Source organism: Callorhinus ursinus, unplaced genomic scaffold, assembly GCF_003265705.2.
Source record: "Callorhinus ursinus isolate GAN/ISIS: 27379988/994484 unplaced genomic scaffold, GSC_fseal_2.0 scaffold35, whole genome shotgun sequence".
Taxonomy (NCBI): Eukaryota; Metazoa; Chordata; class Mammalia; order Carnivora; family Otariidae; genus Callorhinus; species Callorhinus ursinus.
This window is the reverse complement of record NW_027397097.1, coordinates 2,595,600-2,618,819: the sequence shown is the minus strand read 5'-3', so window position 1 is coordinate 2,618,819 and position 23,220 is coordinate 2,595,600. Positions and strand designations below refer to the sequence as shown.

The 23,220-nt window shown below is 48.9% G+C and overlaps 1 protein-coding gene across 2 annotated transcripts in view; it reads left to right on the top strand.

Annotated features, from left to right (window-relative positions):
* The first annotated feature begins 18,194 nt into the window (after positions 1 to 18,194).
* Positions 18,195 to 23,220, top strand: part of STARD10 (StAR related lipid transfer domain containing 10) — a 28,684-nt gene continuing 23,658 nt past the window's right edge. The window contains exons 1-2 of one of the 2 annotated variants that reach the window (XM_025894489.2): positions 18,195 to 18,284; positions 22,415 to 22,725. In XM_025894489.2, coding sequence (XP_025750274.1) covers positions 22,519 to 22,725 — 207 coding nt within the window. In that variant the 5' untranslated portion in view covers positions 18,195 to 18,284; positions 22,415 to 22,518. Of the gene's footprint in view, positions 18,285 to 21,895; positions 22,027 to 22,414; positions 22,726 to 23,220 lie in introns of those variants that run through there. The other variant, XM_025894490.2, reaches the window with a different exon arrangement.

Here is a 23,220-nt window from a genome sequence, read left to right as displayed (position 1 = left end):
TCTGTCAAATAAATAAATAAAATCTTTTTAAAAAGCTAAAAATATTTATCTTCTATCTTTAGAATATGAGAGATTGTGTTATAAAGTTCACTTAAAATCTTAGATAACATTCATAGTATATGACAACACATTCCTATTTTTCACATTTAACATGCTGTTTCATTTATCTTTATGTGAGAAAAACACAATTTGATGACCAATATATATAAAAAGTGACCAAATCATAATTTAGAGACCTAATGCACTTTAGAATATGTAGTTGGCCCCTGAACAACATGGGTTTGGACTGCGCAAATCCACTTATCTGCAGACTTTTTTTCAATAAATATAGTACTGTATGATGGGAGAAAAAGAAAGGCCAGGCTTTGTTGTGACTTGGCTGCTGAGACCTCAGAGTCTCCAGGCAGAATTCCTGAGACATACAGATTGTAACATTCCTGCAGCTTCCCTCAAGGACTTTCTTTAATGTTTTACCATTGTAGCTTTGGTCTTGTCAGTGTTACTTCCCCCTGATAGCCATATACTCCCCCCAAAGATATATATTAGCAATTACCTTCTAAGCATATGGCCCACTGATATACATCTGAAGGGTCTCAAGACTAATGTTTTACCAGACAGTGATAAATAACCTTACCTTAGCAGCAGCTAGCCACTCAAGGCCCTGGAAGGCCTTGCTTCCAAATTCCTTGGACACTTATGCTCTAACCCCCACTAACTAAAAAGTATTTAATCAGTCACTCCCCACAAACACAAGCTCTTTCTGCCCATAGGCCCTGTCCCTGTGCTATAATAAAATCACCTTTTTGCACCAAAAACATCTCAAAAATTCTTTCTTGACCATCTGCTCATGGCCCCACATCACTGTAAATAGATTTTTTCTTCCTTATGATTTTCTTAATAACATGTTCTTTTCTCTTACTCTTATTAGAATATAGTATATAATACATATAATATACAAGATATGTGTTAATCAACTGTTCATGTTATTGGTCAACAGTAGACTATTAGTAGTTAAGTTTTAGGAGAGTGAAAAATCATATGCGGATTTTTTACTGTGCAGGGGTTGGTGCACCTAACCCCCATGTTGTTCAGGGCTCAACTGTAGTTTAAAACTTACACTCGGGTTAGGCATCTCCCAGCAGCCACAGTGATTGTTTAAAAACCTCAATCAGCTCATGTCATTCTTATTTAAAACCCTCCAAAGGGCTTTCCAGCATATTCCATCCAGCATATTCAAAGCAAATCTCTGATCCTTTATCATGGCCTACAAGGTCCCACTGAAATCTCTGACCTTACCTCTTTCTACCCTGTGAACAGAGCCTTATTCACAACACTGAATGACTCATTCCCACATTGGCGCCTTTGCCTTGGATATTCTCTATTCCTGGTGCTCTTCCCTCAGATCTTTTAAGCGCTGACACAACCCCTTTTTTCAGAAGATTTTCCCTGTTCATCCAATCTGAAATAGCCTTTATTCCAATCAATATCTATAACATCATCTAATTGTTCTTCCTTTCAGAGCACTTATCATTCCCACAGAGGATCATTTTTCTATGCTTGTTCAGTTGTTTTTGATCTGTCTTTCCAACCTGACTGAAAGATTCAGGAGAGCCAGGACCAAGTCAGCTTTGATCCCGGTACTGTCTTCAGCCCTAGAACAGGACCTGACACCAATTGAGGAGGTGATCAGTACATATTTATTGCTGTTGCTGTGGTATCAAAACTCTACAAAACCAATTTTAATGGCCCAATGCTTAGAAGTTGTGAATTCAAAATTGTAGCTATACCGGGTATCTGGTGCCTCAGTCAGTTAAGTGTCCGACTCTTGATCTCAGGTCAGGTCTTGATCTCAGGGTCGTGAGTTCAAGCCCTGCACTGGGCTCCATGCTGGGCATGAAGCCTACTTAAAAAAATAATATTAAGGAACACCTGGGTGGCTCAGCTGGTTAAGCGTCTGCCTTCAGCTCAGGTCATGATCCCAGGGTCCTGAAACTGAGTCCCGCATCAGGCTCCTTGCTCTTCAGGGAGCCTGCTTCTCCCTCTGCCACTCCCCTGCTTGTGTTCTCTCTCTCCGACAGATAAATAAATAAAATCTTTAAAATAATATTTAATTAATAAAAAATAAAAAACCAAAATAGTAGCTATATCTAATTGAAAAATAAATCACATGCACATAGCCAAAAATTTAAATAGTACAAGAGTGAGACTTTTTGCCTCACTCCATCATATCAGTCAGGATGGGACAGGCTGTTCTGCGGTCTTTTGTTTCTCTATTATTTAATACATCTATTTTTTAATAGCTCTCATGATTCTGCTCTCATGATTCTGTGTGTTGGCTGAGCTCAGCTAGGTGATTCTCACTTCAAGGCTCATGTGGTTGCAGGCACAACTGAAATGGAGTCATCTGAAGACTCAGTGGGACTAGTTGCCAATTATGGCTCACTTGTTTGGCTAGCAGGAGATGCTCGCTGTTGGCTGGAAGGCTGATTAGAGCTGAAAACCAGAGTGCCTTCATGTAGTCCCTCCATTTCGTTTCTCGGAGCATGGTGGCTGGATTCTAAAAGGAAGCATCCCCAAACAAGCATTTCAGCAGGCAGTGAGCTGCTAGTCTTGTACGGCTTGAGCCCAGAAACTAGCCCAGCATCACTTGCTCTGCATTCTCTTGTCCAAAGCAATCACGGTCCAGCCCAGATTCAAGGACAGGGGACATAGATCCTAGCTTTCAGGGAAAGAAATGTCAAAAAGTCTCTGGCTATCTTTTATTTGTTATAGCCTTCAATAAACCTTCAAATCTTAGTGGCTTAACACACAAAGGTTTATTTCTCACTCACATCCCAGTGTGGGTAGACCATATTGGTATGCTCTTCTCCTCTAGCAGTGACTCAGATCCAAGCTGCTTCTACCCAGCATCTCCATCATCTCAAAGCTCTTTGATCCCAGCTGCTTAGATGGGGGTGGGGGAGAGGAGTGGAAAGCTTTCACACTGACACTTAATTACTTGGACCTGAAGTGCCACATTCTTCTGCCTACACTCTTATTGATGAGATCACATCTACTAGAAGGGTTGGGAAATGTAGTCTCCCCATGGCCCCTGGAAGAGAAAAGTATATGTGACTACATCATTGTTGTCGACACACATCAATTTCCCAGTCTCCTTCTCTAGAAGTATCACCATTAACTAGTGTATATCCTTTCAGAAATATTTATGTGTACACAAACATGTAAAAATACAAAACGCAGTTCCACACGTTGCTTCTTTATATAACAATCATTTTCAATATGTCTTAGAGAACTTTGGTTTCTGTTTTGGTTTTGGTTTTGTTTTTTTTGGGGGGGGAGAGAGAGAGAGTTGGGGGAAGGGGTAGAAGGAGAGAGAGAATGTTAAGCAGGCTCCACACCCAGCACGGAACCCAACACAGGGCTCGATCTCACGATACTGAGATCATGACCTGAGCTGAAATCAAGAGTCAGACCCTTAACGACTGAGCCACCCAGGTGCCCCTAGAGAACTTTTCATGTCAGAATATTTAGATCTACTTCATTCCTTTTAAAACTGCAAAGCATCTCATTATATGAATGTACTATAATTCATTTAATCAGTCCCATATTGATAAACATTTAGGCTACTTCCCATTATTTGCCCTTACTATGTTACACTATACAGCCTTGTACATTACAGCCTTGCACACAGATTTCTTTTTTTTTTTTTTTTTTATTCATGAGAGACACAGAGAGAGAGAGAGTGAGAGAGAGGCAGAGGGAGAAGCAGGCTCCCAAGGAGCAGGGAGCCCGATGCGGGACTCGATCCCAGGACTCCGGGATCATGACCTGAGCCGAAGGCAGACGCTTAACCATCTGAGCCACCCAGGTGCCCCATAGATTTCTTTTTAACTGTGTTAATGGACCTGTAGGAAAGTTTCTGTAAGTAATATTTAGAATATACCTATTCAGTCATTATATAGCCCAGTAATGTCCAATTAGAAATTTAGTAAAAATGAAGTCATGCACAACAGCAGCAAAAACTAATAAACATAGGAATATACCCAAGAAAAAATTTATAAGCTGCAGGGGTGCTTGGGTGGCTCAGTCAGTTAAGTGTCCAATTCATGATTTTGGCTTGGTCATGATCTCAGGGTTCTGATCTCAGGGTGATGGGATCGAGCCCCGTGTTGGGCTCTACACTCAAAGGGGAGTCTGCTTCCCCTCTCCCTCTCCTTCTGCCCCTGCTCTTTCTCTCTCTCTCCCTAAAATAAAAATAAATCTTTAAAAAAAATTTACAAGCTGCAAATGAATAACAAAATTTAATTTGAATGTTTGAATCAATGATATACTTAATGTATCTTAATGTGATCAATTAAATTAACTGAAGGACATAAGAGAATAACTGAATGAAAGAAAATACACAAAATGTTTGGTGTTGGGAAGACTAAAAATAAAAATATAATCTACACAAATAATTAAATCATTATTTTCCAACTGAAATCCCAATAGCATATCTTTCTTTATAGAACTTGACAAGTTGTCTCTGACGCTCGTCTCAAAAAAGAATACCTGAGAAAAAAATATTTTAAGAATAGGGAAAGACTATTATAATGAAAATGGTGTCCTGTTGGTTCGGAAATAGGCAAGATTAATAACAGAATAGAGATCAGAAATAGATCTTCCCTTGTAGGAATTTGATATATGATGAAGGTGGAATTTCAAATAAATGGAAAGAGGGGTCTATTCAATAATTTATGTAAGGACAATTGTTTATCCAGTTAGAGAAAAACATACACTTACATACACTTACACATACTTCACACCATATGCAAAAAAAGTAAATTTCAAATAGATTATATTACATTATGACTTATACACATAAAAATGATAAAAATATTAGAAACAATCAAGGTAATTTATCTATAACCTTGGGATAGGGAAGACTTTCCTAACAACACGCAAAACCTAAAAATTATAACAAAAAAGGTAGATAATTAACCATATCAAAATGTAAAATTTCTGAACAATAAAAGACACCATGCCCTGAGATGCCTGGGTGGCTCAGTTGATTAAGTGTCTGCCTTCGGCTCAGGTCGTGATCCCGGAGTTCTGAGATCAAGTCCTGCATCGGGCTCCTTACTCAGGGGGGAGCCTGCTTCTCCCTCTGCCTGCTGCTCCCCCTGCTTGTGCTTGCTCTCTCTTTCTCTCTCGACAAATAAATAAATAAAATCTTTAAAAAAAAAGAAAGACACCACGCCCTATCAAAATTCCAAGAGACTTTCTTGCAGAAGTGGAAATGCCAGTCCTCAAATTCATATAGAATTGCAAGATGTCCTGAATAGTCAAAGCAGTCTTGAAAAATGACAAAGTTGACAAAGACTTCACACTTCAAAATGTACTACAAAGCTACAATAGTTAAAACTGTGGTACTGGCAAAGGATAGACATATAGAACACTAGAATAGATTTGAGGTCCAGAAATAAACCCATGTATCTATGGCCAATTGATTTTTTTTAAAAGATTTTATTTATTTATTTGAAAGAGAGAGAACATGAGTGGAGGGGGAAGGGCAGAGGGAGAGGGAGAAGCAGGCTCTGGGCTAAGCAGGCAGCCCTACATGGGGCTCAATCCCAGGACCCTGGGATCATGACCCGAGCTGAAGGCAGATGCTTAACTGACTGAGCCACTCAGGCAGCCCATGGCCAGTTGATTTTTGATAAGGATGCCAAGTCAATTCAATGGGGAAAGAATTGTTTCTTGAACAAATGGTGGAACAACTGGATTTCCATATGCAAAAGAATAAAGTTGGACTCTTACCTCACACCATGTACAAAAATTAACTCAAAGTGGATCAAAGACCTAAACAAGAGCTAAAACTACAAAACTCTTTGAAGAAGCATTGGGAGAAATCTTCATTGACTATGATCTCATGGATATGATACCAAAAGCACAGGCAACAAAGGAAAACATAGATGGACTTCATCATAATTAAGAATTTTTTTTAAAGATTTTATTTATTTGACAGAGAGAGACACAGCAAGAGAGGGAACACAAGCAGGGGAAGTGGGAGAGGGAGAAGCAGGCTTCCCGCCTAGTAGGGAGCCCGATGTGGGGCTCGATCCCAGGATGCTGAGATCATGACCTGAGCTGAAGGCAGACGCTGAACAACTGAGCCACCCAGGCGCCCCTTCATCATAATTAAGAACTTTTGTGCATCAAAAGAGACTATCAAGAAAATGAGAAGCCATCCTACAGAATAGGAGAAAATATTTGCAAATATATTTCTGATAAGGGTTGTAGTGGTAGTGTCCAGATTATATAAAGACCTAAAACTTGGGGCACCTGGTGGCTCATCGGTTAAGCATCACAGTCTTGGTTTTGGCTTAGGTCACGATCTCAGGTTTGTGAAATCAAGCCCCATGGTGGGCTCCATGCTCCACAGGGAGTCTGCTTGAAAATTCTCTCCCTCTGCTCCTCCCCCCAACTCTCTCTCTCTCTCTCAAATAAAAAATAAATCTTAAAAAAAAAAGAAACTAATATTCAGAGTTGGTGAAGGTGTGGGAAAATAGAGTCTTCATTCCTCTGGTGGGAGTATAGAAAAGTCTAACCTCTTGGGAGAGCACCTGGGCCATATAATACACACACACACAAACACACCCTTGGACCCAGAAGTTGCACTCCAGTGTATGACAGGCTCAATGGTTACATATTTCATGGTACATCCACAAGATAGAGTTCAATGCAATCCAAAGAAGGAGCCAAATAGGTATTTCCTAACGTTGGAAATGTATGTCTGAAAGACTTCATAATGTTTCTTACAATCCAATGGGTTTATTTTTTTGTTTCTAATGTTTATGTTTTGTTTCTAAATGATGAGAGAAAAAGTTCAGACTGCTGTTTGCAAGCAGTTTTCACAAGTGACACCTGTGGGAGTGGGTTGGCTTTATTCTTGGGACATGGAAAGCTAAATAGGATATGATCATCATGTCTTGTTTTATTTTTTCTAGATGTGGCTTTGCAATCTTAGTGACATCTGGATGTACTGTGTATGAATTTTGATTGGATAAATGCAAGAATTTGGTAATAATCATCTCGAGGCAAATTTACAGGTTTTAATTTACTTTTTAAAGATTTTTTAAAAGATTTTATTTATTTGACAGAGAGAGAGCAGGAGAGCACAGGCAGGGGGAGGGGCAGAGGGAGAGGGAGAAGCAGGCCCCCCACTGAGCAGGGAGCACTAACAGCGTGGGGCCCAATCCCAAGACCCCGGGATCATGACCTGAGCCAAAGGCAGTTGCCCAGGCGCCCCTAAAGATTTTATTTTTAAGTAATCTCTATACTCAACTTGGGTTTCAGACTCACAACCCTGAGGTCAAGAGTCGCACACTCCACAACTGAGCCAGCCAGGCGCCCCTATGGTTTATTTTTATGCTTCTCTTTAAATAGTGGCTTATGTCTATAACCAATGGCTCACCAAAGATTATAAATTAGATAATAAAGAACTAAAAATTAGGGGCACCTGGTTGGCTCAGTCAGGGGAGCATGTGACTCTTAATCTCGGGGTAGTGAGTTCGAGCCCCATGTTAGGTGTAAAGATTACTAAAAAAAAATGAACAAAAATTTTAAAAAATGAACTAAAAATTCAATGGCTTTTAAGTGTGAAATGGTCTAAACACTCAGGGTTTGAAGGAGGTGAGTTCATCTGTAGCTAATGGGGCCCTGGGGCCTCTGACATTCCCTACACACCACATAAACACACTGTTTATTGCTTCACAGGGAAAACAGAGTTTGGGATGACATGAACTGAAGCTACACTCACTAAGCATATAGTGATTTGAACTTTTTTTTTTAATTTAAAAACTTCACTTATTTCAAAGCAAAAATAAAAGACCCTCCCAACCCTTTCCAAAAATCCCCAATAATAGTAACAATAATAATAAATCCTGTTAGAAACCATAAGGAAGTATGGTTCCTTACTCCCATACTTCCATAATACTCACAGTTTTATGGAAGTATCACATTCTTCAAGTATGCTGTTTGGATTTTTGTTTGTTTTTTAACTTGGTGACTATACACATGTTTTTAAAAACTTTAAAAGTACAGCCAAGGGATTTTGCTTAAAGTTAGGTATTTATTTTTTTAAAAAGTTTTTATTTATTTATTAGAAACAGAGAACACAAGCAGTGGGAGTGGCAGGCAGAGGGAGAAGCAGCCTCCCTGCTGAGCAAGGAGCCCGATGTAGGACTCGATCCCAGGATCCTGGGATCATGACCTGAGCCAAAGGCAGACGCTTTACCGACTGAGCCACTCAGGTGTCCCTAAAGTTAAGTATTAGAGGGCTACTTCAAAATACTGTGGTAGGACTGTGCAGTGATCCTTTGGGGCATGATGCTGTCCCTTCTGTACCCTAGCAAAGGTTAAGGGACCAGGTTCAAAAGTGACCATACTTCCAGGGTTGTGATTTGGGCATCATTCAGGGTGAGCTAGTGTGAACAATGCTTTGAAATGGTCAGGAAAGGAGAAGGTGACCCCTTTGTATGTTCTAAGAAGTCAGGTGGAAGTTATGTGAATGAGAGGAATACAAACATCTTTGGTAGATGAGATACGGCAGAAGTGGAATGGGAGGAAGCGGCCAGAGGGTCCTTCACAAGGAAGTGAAATCCTCAAGCTGTTCTGTATGTTTGGTCTCAGATGTGTTCAAGGAAAGATCAGGCACAGCCCTGCAGAAGCTTCCACAGTCCTCACTTTCCTTCCCGGCAGCACACTGGCCACATCTTGCCCCTCAGCAGGGCTGACTCAAGGGGAAAGCAATCAGGCTCCGTGAAGGCAGGTGGCTGTGAAATTCCCAAGGCACTGGAACGGGTGGAGACACCAACTGGATCTCCTCTGCAGCCTCCTCACTGAGGCCCCACCCTTTATTGAAGGGTCAGGGACAAGGGACAGAGTAATTCAGGCCCAGTTTCTACCTGCATCATAGCTACCTACCTCCATTCCTCCCAACTTTCTAAGGTTTTAGGATGCTGACCTATGTGAAAAGCAGCTGATTCAGTGTGATGCAGTTTTGAGGACAGCGGGTAAAGAGATACCTGACCCAGGTGAGGAATATCCCCACCCATCTCACTGTCAGAGGGATTCAGAACCTAGTTCCTACTTGAACACAGCAGTGAGGAGTGGTTTCAAACACGAAAAAAACAAGTAGAAGCAGATGTTCCAGAAGCAGGAGAAAGGCCTGAGCTGGAGGTTGGTGGTGGGGGGTGGGGGGTGGGGGGATGGTCATCAGCTTATGGATGGAAGTGAATGAGGTCATCCAAAGAGTATGCAGAGCGAAGAGAGGGCTTGTTACAGAACCTGGAAGACTGTATTTCAGGGTGTCCTAGCACAATCAGCCGAAGACCACAACCAAGGGACAAACCCATAGTCCAATGAAGTCATGATAATACACCAGAGGAACCATGGGGTGTCCCACCAAACAGAAAAGATCATCAGAGGATTTGAGAGAGAAGCAGGATTAGGTGAAATTTAAATGAAGCAATATTTTGATGATTCAAAGCAGAAGAGAGCTCTGTGTAAAGGAGCCAAGATCCATTGCTAAGTGGAGCCAGGTGCCTGTTTCCTTAGAAACAATAAAGTTTAAAAAGATGTGGTATATTATGTTCAGAAATCCCTTATCTGAATCTCTGTATCTGGGTTGTAAATATTGTCCATTTAGTGAGTTAGATACTCCAGGCAAAAGTTTCATTCTTACTTATATAATTTCAAACAGCAAAGTTTCTGATAGTCTATGATTTTAGAAAATGAAGTTGCTCAGTGAGTAAGAGATAGTTACTCAAAGGAGGGCGTCGTTATGACATTTTAGAGGTGCAGTATGTCCTGAGGAAAAATAGTATCTCCTGTTAATTTTGCAGCTAGCTTATGTGTGTCTGTTATTCCGACCTGATAAATAGCAGGGCAGATTTTTACAGTCTGAACTAATGTTTAGGTTTTCAAGAGACAAACAATGGAAGAGGTATCTGTAAAGACAGACTAGTGAGTAGGCAGGAAGAAAACTAAAGTGTTAAGTCTCACAAAGCAGGAGGGTGATTATTGTGTTGAATGCTACTAAGAGGTCTAGTTTATTGTTACTCTCCAATAAAGTAGCAACTAGGTGATTTAAATTTTAATTTAAAGTGATAATTACAGGGGCACCTGGGTGGCTCAGTTGGTGAAGCATCTGCCGTCAGCTCAGGTCATGATCCCGGGGTCCTGGGATGAGCGGCATCAGGCTCCCTGTTCTGCAGGGAGCCTGCCTCTCCCCCTGCTTGTGCGAGCACGTGCGCATGTTCTCTCTCTCTGTCAAATAAAATATTTAAAAAAAATAAAAATTAAAAAAATAATAAAATAAAGTGATAATTACAGGGATGCCCGGCTGGCTCAGTCTGTGGCCCATCCGACTCTTGATCTGAGTCATGAGTTTGAGGTCCACGTTAGATAGAGATTACTTAAAAAAAAAAAAAAAAAAAAGTCGGGGAGCCTAGCTGGCTCACTTGGTGGAGCATGTGACTCTTGATCTCCGGATTGGGAGTTGAGCCCTACTTTCAGTGTAGAAATTGCTTAAAAATAAAATCTTTTATTTTTATTTTTTTTTTAAAGATTTTATTTATTTGACAGAGAGAGGGAACACAAGCAGGGGGAGTGGGAGAGGGAGAAGCAGGCTTCCCACTGAGCAGGGAGCCCCATGCGGGGCTCGGTCACCTGAGCTGAAGGCAGACGCTTAACAACTGAGCCACCCAGGCGCCCCAAAAATAAGATCTTTTAAATATTTATTTATTTTAAAGGGGGGAAGGAGCATATGAAGAGGAAGAGAGAGAATCTCAAGTCGACTCCCGCTGAGCCAAGGGGGGCTCTATCTCAGGACGCTGAGGTCCTGACCTGAGCCAAAATCAAGAGTCCTACTGAGCCACCCAGGCGCCCCTAAAAATAATTTTTTAAAACAAGTGATTATATTAAACTTAAGTTTTTGGAAAAAATTAAGTAAAATTTTTTATTCCTCCATGGCACTTAGCCACATGTCAAGTGTTTGTTAGCCACACACTAGTGGCTACTATATTGGACAGTGCAGATACAGAACATTCCCATCATCACAAAAGGTTCACTGAACAGCAGTAAGAGAAGTGGGAGTCCCGGCCAGGGTGACCCCATGAGCGCAGTCTCCAGGGAGTGATGGGGGTGGAAGCCCTGTGCCAAGTGCAGACATTAGTGAATGGTATTCTTTCTAAAACAGCCCTAACAGCACTATTTTCCTATAACAGCTACTGTGTAACTCATGCGTGCCTCGAGCCCACAAGTCCCGGCTCACAGCACTGGGTTCCCCTGCTTCACCGCATTTCCTGCTCCCACAAGCTCACTCTGGTCGCCAAACCCCAACTCCCAACATGCTCCGGGCCGTCTTCAGCGACTCTGATTCTTCGGCTTCTGGGAAATGTAGTTTTTAAAGCGTCCCAACTCCAGAAAGGCGCTAGGCGTGAACTAAGGTTCCCATAAGGCAGTGCGTGGGTCATTGTGTCCACTTCACCGTGGCCGCCATGTCCGCCGTGAGGGATAACAGGATGGCCACCCAAGGTTTAGTGGAGCAGGGGCTGAGATGCTGGAGTCCCCAAGGTAGAAGGAGGATAGCAAACGCGAGGAGCCTCTTCCTGCCACTCCTCAGATCGCCGCCGCTCTGCGGCTGTGCGGTTGCCTCAACCGAAGTGGAGCCGATGGGGGCGCGAGGGAGCCGTGGTGACTGAGCGGCCACAACCACGGAGGGACTTGGACGCAGCGTCCAACTGAGGGCCATTGGGCGGCCGCTGGCGGCAGGCGCACGCGCAACAAATGCGGGACCTCGCGGCCTCCGTAAACACCGAAGAGCGCCTGCGCTAACGGAGCGTCTCGGGATCAACACCTGGGGGCGCCTCAGCGAAGATAACAGTAAAAAAAAAATAGTAGCGTAAAGGTCTTGCCTTCTTTCTGTTGTCCTTTTTCTTATGGTTTGTAAAGCACAGGCCCCTTCATCGCCTCTTATTTTGATCCTCATACCAGGGTGGTGGGTTTCGGGTTTGGGTTTTTGTTTTTGGTGGGTTTTTTCGTTTTTTTGTGTGTGTGTGTAATGACATTTAGTTTTCCATCATATATTCTATTTATTATTTCACAGCAGGTGTTTTACATATGGGACAACGGGTCAGAGAAAAATCACACAGCCAGAATCCTAGCATAATAGAGTGTGAAGGACCGGAGATGGTTCAGGATTCACGGGCTCTAACCTACGCTCTGCCTCTGACTTTCTGTGTGACCTTGGGTAATTCTGTTCCCTTGGGAACGTAAGCCTTCTTTGTAAATGGAAAGCCCTAGTTTGTAAATGGAAAGAGGTTGTTGGGAGGATCAAATAAGATCCAGGAGTGAAACTAAATTCCCAAGCAGTCTATAAAGGCAAAAATATTATAGTCACGTGGTTGCAGATCGAGGGGCCCATTTCCTTATTCTACAGATTGCAAAACTGAGGGCCCCAAAAGGGACAGGAGCTTGCCGCATGTATCAGCAGTCTGTGAGCAAGCGCTGAAGCCCAGCCCTACTGCCTTTGGACCGGGAGCCCTTCCCTGCACCCCAAAGATTAGTGTCTTTGTTGGATACAGGCTCAGAGATCGACTTTACTCTGAGGGCCTGGGAGAAGTTCCTATTCCCAATCCTTCTCTTACCTCACTTGGCCCTAATGAAGGAGGGCCCTGCTCTCTTGAGATGGCTACCTGAGGCAGGAAGCTAAGGAGGATCTGGAGAATGCTGGAGAAAGAACAGAAAGAATGCTAGAGCCATACAGACTCTGCTTCTCAGGACCGTGGTCCAGGCAAGGGAAGGAGCCCAGGTGTGACAGATGAGGAGGTAGTGCTAAGGGGATAGACCCTGAATGGGAAGGAGTGGGAGAACATGGGGCTTTGTTTCGGAGTCTGGGAGGAATTGGGCATTCAGGTGATCAGTTGGGGCCAGTGACAGCTGGAGGTAGTATATGGACTGGCCTGATGATGAGGAGAGGAAGGGATGCTAATGGAGCCACTCTCCCAGCCAGGTGGAGCAACCAAGTGGTACCACAGCCATAGCATCCCACCCCCCAGGATTAGGCAGCCACCCACCAGAGAGGTGAACTTTTCTCTGTCCCTTGTAGTGGTGGAGCTGGGCAGTACCCAGCTGTTCTCTCTGGAGTGCCTGCCCTTAGAGGTTCTGGGGATAGGTGGGGGAGCCTGGGGGACCCTGAGTTCTAGTTGCAGATGGAGTCTTCTCAGGCGAGTCATGAAAGGCAAATGTTTGTAGAGCTAGAAATCCAAGATTCTTCTCACTTCCAAGTATCTAGTTCTCTGGGCCTTTAACACTTACCTGTTTTCAGCAGGGAAAACAGGCTAAAGGAGGAAAGGACTCCATTAAGGACACACAAGGAGTTGGAGTAGAACCGAATTGGAATAGGGATCTTTCCATTACATGGAAACATCTACATCAAACATTTATTGAGTGTCTAATGTATACTCTGAGAACAGCTACCTTGGGGTAGCAAATAGAAGCCAGAATTGCCTTCGGACCTGGCTTTTAATCAGCCCTCCTAGTGACTTAATGCTCTTACCCTGGGTGAGTCACGACCTCTCTGAGCCTCAAGTTGTCCGTAAAGTGGCAATGGTAAGACTTATCCAGGGTGTAACCATGAATTAAATGAGTTATGGGCTGTTAAGCACATAGAACAGCACAAGGCACGGGGTACACACTTAGTAAACATTAGCCACTGTCGTTACTCATGAACACAGGTTGAAGCTGGGTTCTACTAGAGCCAGGGAGGGGGAGAGATGCCGCAGCCCCAGGTCTGCTCAGCTCCCAGATACGTCCCCTCTGTGCCCTGGGAGCCTGTGTTTCTGGAAGTCAGAAGGCAATGGGGGGTGATGGGGACCCACATTCCCATTTCCTCCTCTGGCACTGGGAACCTGGCCGGGAACAAGTGCCTCAAAGAGTGTTTAAACCTCCACATACAACACAATTCCCTTCCCCACAACTTGAGGTACAGAGTTAATGTGATGCTTGCTCAAAGCTGCATGGTACAGCCCTGGACAGTCAGACCAGAACTGACTGGGGTCTTTAACCCCATCAGGGTTTGGGGTCATGCACAACCTTTCCTCCCTGCAAGGCAGAAGTCCAAAAATGCTAACAGCAGGTGCTTGACCTATGTTTCCTCTGATCAAAGCAAGAACTGGAGGGCAGGGAGGGGCCCAGGTGGGCCTGACCATCAGGTACCCTGCCCCCAGCCCACCCTGTTAGATGGTAGAGATCTGGCCCAGTGGTAATTTCAACTCTGGTCTAAGCCTCCATAATGGAAGTCTCCTTCAAACATCTTATTTATAAGGAAGGAAAGAAAAACCCAGAGAGGCTAAGAACTCAACAAAAGCCCCACAGTGAGGTAGGAGTGAGTCTGGACCAAAACTCAGGTCTCCTGACATTAGGTCAGGGCTCTCTGCCTGGCAACCAATTTGGAGGGGGCAGGGCGTGGCTCCATTTCTCCCTCCCAATGCCTCCTCAGCCCTGCTTGGACCAGCCCCAGTGCTGCCACTGGGTGGGCCCTGGCTGGGGAGTAGCAGGCTGGAGGTGGGTGCTTGGAGAGGTAAGGGGAGGCAGAGTAGAGCACCTGGTCAGAGACCAGCCCAGAGCTGAGCTGGGGCAGGTGCACTGGGGAAGCTCTTCTTGGTGTGGTGGCTGCTGCAGGATTCCAGGGCCTTATTAATCGGTCTGAGGCAGCAGAGGATAAAAATACCGTGGGACCACACTCCTGGAGGAGGAGAGTAAAACAGATTCAGGAATGAGTCACAGAGCCCGGCCCTAAATTTAGAAGGTGCTGAAGGAGGCTCCCCAGGGGAGCACCATGGAGATGCCTGCCAACCCTGGGCACCAGGGGCCTCAGGGCAGGGGGCAGGGTCTGGTGGAAGCTGTTTGCACAATCTTGCCCTGTAATAGGAAAGTAGACGTTTTGAGTTGCTGTTTAGGCATTTTACAGGCATTTACAACCCCGCTTACGCCCAGAGTCTGGACATTTAGATGAGGACCTGAGCTTCGGATTCCCACCACAAATTCCTGTTTTGCTCTTCCTGGTCACTTAAAATGACCACTCAGAGTTGAGCCGGTGAAAATCTAGTGACCTCCACCCAGACCACCTTACAAGTAATAGATGCTTGCTACCCTGCTTTCTGTCTCCTGCTTGCAGAAGACCTGGACAGAGGACTGCCCTTTCCCTGGCTCATTGTGCCTGTTCTGGGATCTGAAAGTAATATATCTTGTGACTTGACTTCCTTTGTATGAGTGTATTGAAACTGGGCCTTCAATCACCCTTCAATCAAAAGGACCCAGGGTTTTCACTTTCCTAGAGTGGGAGCTCAGATCCCAAGGGAGCTACCAGCCAACCCCGTGTGGGTGGCTCATGCCTCCTCATTCAGCAGATCATAATCTACATATTCTTGACACACCAGCTCCAAGTTTTCTGACACATGCCCATGAAAGCTGAGCCTGTCCTAGGCCTGTTCCACGTCCAGATTTTGACCCCAGAATGAACCCTGAGCCCTGGGAAGAGCCTTCAGCCCCATCCTCAGACAGAGTCCCTAGTGTGCCTTCCCCACACCAGCCCTTCCTACGGTCCTGGGAACCAGCCCCTGGCGCATGGACATCTCAGTTCTGTCCTGTGCACTGGCTGGTCACGGCCAGGCTCCCCACGTCCTGTCGCTGTCCTAGCATACAGCTGTTGGGCACTGAGGAGGGGCATCTGTGGGGGCAAGGAGCTAATGTCCTTGAGTGAAGGTCTTGCAAAGGGGACCCATCCAGGCCTTTGGCAGCTGTTTGGGAATGGGAATGAGGAAGGGGGACAGAATGTCATAGTGCTCACCCCTGCTTTATTCTCAACCTCCGGGCTCCAGATGAACCCAGACGGTTTCTTTTCCTCCCAGGTCAGAAGAGAGATGTACCGCCTCCAGGTCAAGGAACAAAGATGTAGGGAAGAGGCCATCCTTGGGGACAGATGTCAGACCTCAGGGGAAGGGGGCTCAGGGAGCTGTGGCCCTTATTGAATGCTCATTGCTTGCCAGGCACCGGACTAAGCACTCCACGTGCATGAACTCACTTCATCCCATCACAATGATGGAGATCCTACTAATCCACCCATTTTACAAATGGAAGAACTGAGACGCAGAGAGGTTCCGTAACTTGTTCTCCATCAGTAAAAGGTTCTAACACAGACAGCCTGACTCCCTGGCTCAAGCTCTTAGCCATCATGCCAGAGTGCTGAGCAGGTATATCACTGCATCTGCCCTGCCTCCGCTCCCCTCCCACCCTCCAGTCCCTGCACCCTGGAGCTCTGGGAGCTGCCCTGTGGGCCTGCAGGGTCTTGCAGCCCAGGGTACCCCCAGGCTTGGGGTAGGGAGAAGCCTAGCAATACCCCCACACTACACAGGACTTCACAATGTACAGAGCCCCCCCGCCCGCCTCAGCCGGGTGGGGGGAGTCTTAAACACCACTGCTTTGACAGGATAACAGGCCTAGAAAGGTGCCCAGGGTAGGTAGAGTCTGAAGCATAACCCTGGGGACTCCCTCTGTGGGAGGGCCCTAGACCCGGATGGCCATGCCCCCCTGGGTCCCCCTGCTGATGATGTCCATCCTGCACTACCGCCTCCAGGAACCCAGTTCAATGGCTGGGTCGATGCAGCCTTCCGAATGCCCTGGAATTTCCTGTCAGAGGCTCCTGATCTATCTGCCTGACTCCAGGCCCTACCCGAGGCTCTGTGCTCAGGCCGCTAGCAGCGGGGGTGGAGGCGTCCGTGTGTGTCTTCGGGAAGGACAAAGTAGTCTGGCCCTTCTACCAGGGTAAGAAATCCAGCACGGGGACAAGTGCCCCTTTTTTGGCAGCCCACACAACTTCCTTGTTTTGGTTTCTTATTTTTTAATCTCGAAGCTGGGCCCTCAGCACCCTTACTCAGGCGAGTGTCCACCTCCTGAGATGAGAGGGCTTAGGATCCTGGGGAGCCCTTAGGATCACCCTCTGGGTGGTGGGAGGGGCTCTCGCTCTTCTGAGGGGAGAGGTTCCTCTGATAGGGCCTGCTTGGGGAATTGGGACCTGCCCAAGGCCACGGTCTGGTCCATGTAACTTCCCCCACACCCCTCCTGCCCGCACCCCGGGGACCACTGCAGAGACAGCAAGAATGGGTTCTGTTTCTTGCTGGGCCTTATTTTCCTCATCTGTCAGATGGGGCTAATGGTCCCTGCCTGACCTCCCGCCTGAAGTTGTTGTAAGAACCAGACAACATGAGTATGAAGATTCTTACTCTGGCCCAGGGCCTCTTCACAGAGAGGATGTGGGGGGCCGTGTGTGAGCGTGACAGACACATGTAACAACTGCAGTTCCCGCGTGCTGTCTGTGCATTCACGGGCCGGCCTGAGGTTGAGGTCTGGAGAGGACCCATGTGCCAGTGGGCGGAGCTCCGAGGCTTTGTGCTTGTGGGTGCGGCTCGCCGAATGCAACAAATACTGGGAACCTACTTATATGAAAAACGATTCTTTGCTAATCTGGAAATCAAATTTCACTAGGTGTCCTGTGTTTTATCTGGCAACTCTCCTTGGGTGCTCTGGTGACCTGGTGTGTCCAAGCATATGTACCCGGGTCGGGGGGCCGTGCAGGAGACTGAGGTGGCCTGTGGTTGTGCGGGACTGTGACAGAACACCAGTGTGATGGTTTGTGACTATGACAGTGTCACCAGGAGAAGCCAGAATGTGGGTGACTGCCCATAAGGCTCTCTGTGACTCCCTCAGGCTCTAGCTGCTCCCTCAGGGCAGGGTTTGGGCTGTTTGCTCGGCGAGGCCCAGTAGGAGTAGAGACCCACCCTGGGCAAACACTTAGATCCGGCTCCACGTGGGACTGGGATGCAGAGCCTATGCCACCTGCAGTCAGACTGTAAAGGACACGTCTCTCTCAAGGCCAAGCCAGCCCTGGGGGCCTCAGAGTGCTCTGTCCTGGGCCCTTCCAGAGGGGCCTCTGGAACCACCTCTCAACTCTGCTGCTTCCTGGTGACATCACACAGGTCACTGCCCAATCTTCTAGAACAGTGCCCCCAGGACACTGCCTCGTTGCCCTAGGCAACCTGGGAATTTCTCCACCCAAACTGGCAGGCCAGGTTACCCCTGAGGAGGGGGTGGGGGGAGAAGGGGCCGGGCGGGGGGAGGGCGCCTTTTCCTCGTCTCCCAGAGGGGAGATCGGGGCAGCCATCCGTCTGTCTGACTAGATGGTGAGTAGGAGCAAGTCAAGACTTGGCGGCCCCTCATTGTCCAGGACACTGGGGAGGGTGGGGGCCCTGGGCAGAGGCTGAATCTTAAGACAGAGAGAGGATGGTGACTGTACCCACATCCCCCCCCCCAGGGTAGTGAAAGGGGTGGTATATAATGGGGAGCAGGGTAGAGCCTTGGGTTAGGAACTGGAAAACCTAGGTTCTTCTCTCTGCTTTGTTCCTGCTAGCTGGGCCTTTGTGTACCCATCTGTACAGTGAGGGGCTGGGGACCGATGACATCAGTCTGAGGATCTTTAGTTCTGACGGGGACATAGTAGGGGGATCTGAAGGGAGTCTTGGGGACCAGGTCACGGGTGGCTTCAGGCAGGTAGGTGCCTGACCACTCCAATAACTGTCTGGGGACAGTGGGCAAAGTCTGGTGTGAATCTCCAAACGACCCACTCTCCCCATTCTGGGAATCACAGTCATGAGGTACTAGAGGTCCCCAAATGGGCTCTGACTTGCTTTGTGATTCAGGGGTGCCCCTGTGCCTCTCACGGCCTCAGCTGCTCTCTATGTGAGGGGCATGTGTAAGCCCCAGAACCTGCCCAGCGCCCTAGGTAATGATTCCTCACATTCCCATGACGCCTCTCAGTTTGCTAAGCACCTTCTCCTTCTCATACAAGTTCCTACCTTCCACAGCCACTCTGACTCCTGCTCGGTGATGCCCCATCCTGGCACCTGGGACCCAGACAGGAACCAGACCTGGGCCATGCATTGGGGGCCCAAAGAAATACCTCGATCCACCTCTGGTGGAAGGGCCCTATGGCTGGGGTAGGGGGCTGCAAGGGTCCGAGCAGGGGGCATGCCTTGCCAACCTTTTCCACTGTTTAATCTTCCATGAGAATCTTAACCACCATCATATCAAGATGTTACCTTAACACTTTTTGTTGGAAACATGCCATTTTTGGACAGTATATTCTCTCTACCTCCCCTCACAGTTATATTTCTGACTATTTGGGGGTGAAACTGCCACACATACAACTCTTTTCATTGCAATAATTCTCAGAGAGTAGGTATTTTTATTTTAGATGAAGAAACAGGCTTAGAGAGACTTGTCACCTGCCCTTGGTCACACAGTTTGGAAATGGTGTGGCTTGGATTTGAACCCAGGTCCACAGACCCTTCACACTACCAGGCTATGGGAAGCAGGGGTGGCCAAGTTCTAGAACTCCTCTCCAGACTCCTCCCCCAGGTCCCCCCTCTCAGCCCTCCTGGGCTCACTGTTCTGCCCTTGAGCAGACAGGGTCCTTCTCTCTTGCTCAGGGGTGTTTGGTGGTCATGTTTGAGAGGGTGTCATAAAGCCCTAAGCCAGAGATACCTAAATTTCAGGGGCATGGGGGGAACACTTGCAAGGGCAAATGAATGATGAGTAGGATGGGGTGTAATTCTGCTCATCCACTGGCTAGCTAGTCTGGCCTAAACCCAGGACCCAGGGTTGAGCCCAGGGCATGGCCATCGAAGCAGGGGTACCAGGCCACTTACTTCTCCTGACCCAAGACCCAAAAGATTCATTCTTGGTTAATTTATGGTTTCTGCCATCTGTACCTCCCTGAGTTTATGTGTCTCTCTCAGATGGGCAGCTCTCTGTCAGTCTGCCCTTACTGCTGTCACCCCAGCCTTATCTCTTTTACCCTGGACTGGGTGATGGGCATGAAAGGTTTACTGCCCTAGTGTTTGCTATCTGCTGAGATGTTATTGGGGCCATAAGAAGACAGGATCCACCAGACCGCTGTTCCCATCTCTTTTCCTTATGGTGGATCCCAGAGGCAACAGTTCACAAAGTAGGCTCTTGGACTCCTTTTTTGGGTCTCCCACCTGCCTGGCTGAGAGGCTGTCAGATAAAACACTGAGGCCAGGGGAGGGGTAGTGACTGTCTAGAGTTGGGGTGGATACAGAGGAGGTACATAGCGGAGAACCATAGTGCCGGCCTCCTAAGCCCGGAGCTGGCAGCCCTGCCACCCACTCCCACACATTAAAGAATTTGGGTTAGAAGGGGTGGGGGTGATTATCTGACTATGCCACCCACATATTGGAGATGGAAGGTGATCACACCTCATGGGGACCTGCAACTCATTTTACAGGATTTACTTTGCAGAATACCCCTTGAGGTCACCTGCCATCACAGCTCCCTGCTCACGCCCCTTCGCTTGTATTCACAAAGTGCTTTGATTCACAAAGTGCTTGGAACCTGAGCACTATAGGAAGAAACACCTCTATCTGTGAACCCACGGTGACAACTCATCTTTCTCTAGCACCTTTAAGAAAAGCTATTCCATCCCAGTGCTCTAGGACAGTGAGGCTAGGAAGGAATTCTGATTCCTTCATTCCACAGATGGGAAACTAAGACCCAGAGACAATGGAGCTGCCAGAGCAGAGAAAGGAACCCTGGGGTGGGAGCAGGATGAGACCTGGGTACTGGATAGGATGGCTCTGTACTCACTGTGTGACACTGGGCAAGCTGGTTGCCCATCCAGGTGAGCTCCCATGGGCCCTCCCTGCCTCTCTGTGGTCACGGGCCAGTGGCTGGTGTGAGTGAATGCTCAGCCTTGGGCCATCTGCCCCACTCATTCCGGCCTGGCCTCAGAGAAGTTGAACTATTGGCCTCAGGAAGTGGCTGCAGGCAGACCTGGCACAAGGACCCAGGGGGGGCAGATGTCATCCTCCCAGGCTGGAGGGGGTGGCTGGAGTGCTGGTGGAGGTAACTCCACTCCCCCCACGTGGCTTTGGAGCCCTGGCCAGCTCTGCCTGGGGAGGGACAGGGGGGCCCCAGACTCTGGGGCCAGACACTCTTGAGAGCCCAGTCTAGTCCATGGGAGGTGTGTGGGCAGGTGCTTGGGTGCTCAGGACGGGTGGTGGTGGAGAGTGGCCAGAGTCCTGGGCTGGAGGGGAGCCCTGGTTAAAGCTCCCAGCTGGGAGTAAGACTGGACAGATGTTGTCCAAGTTTGGTCAGTCTGGGAACCTTGAGGCTAGTTAGTGGGTTCGATCAACTTCCCCGTGGGTTTGCGAACCTCCCTGGGAAATGGGTTAGAAGTGTGTAGGCTTGGTGTGCTTCATGGTTGGTGGGGGACGCAAGCTTCGGCATCTCTGAGTTGCTTTTGATTGTGGCGGGGGTGTGCGCCCATGTTTGGGTCTCTGGAGTGTCGTGTGGGGGTGTCTCTAGGATGTCTGGGGACAGCGTGCCTGTGTGTAAGTAGGTTGTTGCGGGGGTGTATAACTGTGCGTATGGGAGGGGGATGGAGAGAAGGGGCTCCTAATTAACTTCCAGAATCCCTCTTCAAGCACCTCAGGGCCCCTCCTCCCAGAATCCACTCTAACTTGGCCCCTTCCCGCCCCGTCCCCAACCCCGGGTTGAGGACTAGTCCTCCCCAGGCCACGTCCCCTCCCAGGGCGGGCGCTAGGACCCTGCGGGGCGGGGCTCCGAGCTCCGTCAGCTGTAGCTCCGCAGCCTGGAAAATACCAAGCCCCGGGGAGCCGAGCCCCCGAGCCCCCGAGCCTAGCCCGGAGGGAGGGAGGGAGGAAGGGAGGGGGGCGCGCGGGGCGCGGGGGGGGGAGCACGGGGCGGGGCCGGGCGGTGGGACCCATTGCTCCTCCCCCCGGAGCCCCCGCGCGGCCCCGGTCGCCCGGGCAGCGGTGGCAGCGGCGGTGGCGGAGGCGCTCGCACCCCCGGCCCCGGCGGGCCCCGGCGGAGCAGCCGGCACAGGTGAGCGTCCGGCTGGGCGGGCGCCCCACCCCGCCCCCACCACCCGCCCCGCGCGCCGCCCGCGCCGGCGCCGCTGCCGAGTTAGTTAAGCCGGTCCGGCCGGCACTGCGCGGAGCCCCGCCGTCACCGCGGGTCCTGGCCTCCCCTGGGTCCCGAAGAGCTCTCGCGGAACAACCCCTCGCCCTCGCACCCGATCCGCAGCCCCTACTCCGGCCCCAGGGAGGTCGGGGGTCTCTCCTGGGGGTGGCCCCGTGACTGCCCGGTGCTGGTCCGCGCTCACTAGGGGGCCAGTCCCTGCCTGTCTGGAACTCTCCATCCGCCCAGGACCCCGGACAGCCCCACCCGCGCCCCCAGCGCGCTCACTCCCGTCCTCAAACCGGTCCTGCAGGTCCCAGGAAGGTGGCGTCAGCATCTGCAGCCGCGTCGACGTTGTTTGAGCCTCCGCGGAGGACCCAGGAGAGCCGGACTAGGACCAGGGCCCCGGGCCTCCCCATGGAGAAGTCCGCTGCCTCAACAGAGCCCCAAGGGCCTCGGCCAGTCCTGGGCCGCGATAGTGTCCAGGTGCCAGACGACCAGGACTTCCGCAGCTTCCGGTCAGAGTGTGAGGCCGAGGAGGGCTGGAATCTGACCTACAGCAAGGCCGGCGTGTCTGTGTGGGTGCACGCTGTGGAGATGGATCGGACCCTGCACAAGATCAAGGTAGGGTTGCCCTGCCCCACGTGCAGCCTCCACCGCACCCTTGCTGCCTGGGACGGGGAGGGAGGCAGGCAGGGCCACAGACACCTGGTTGTGCACCTGGCCTCAGAAGGAGTCTCCTGCCAGGAACCAGGAGGAGGCACAGTTTGCTGGGCAAGCGCTCATCACACAGTTGGGCCAACTGAGGCCCGGAGAGGGGGTGTGACTCACTCTGGCTCCTCTCAGCCAGAGCCCAGGCTTTTTCATGCCTTTGCCTGTTCCTGGGGAGGTGGGCTGCTGCCAGGCCTATCTAGGGGAGTGGTCTCCTTCTGGGACCACTCTGCCCCCACAAGTCTTCACCAGGTCCCTGACTTGAGTTATCCCAGGTGGGGAGACTGAGCCCTTCTCTCCCTAATTCCTGGTTCTGTTTTCACTCTCTGCAGCCCTGGGTGCCAGGGACCTGATTCCTTCCTGCCGGATGCCCTGCACTTCCCTCTTCCTTCCCTAGGTGCTCCCAGA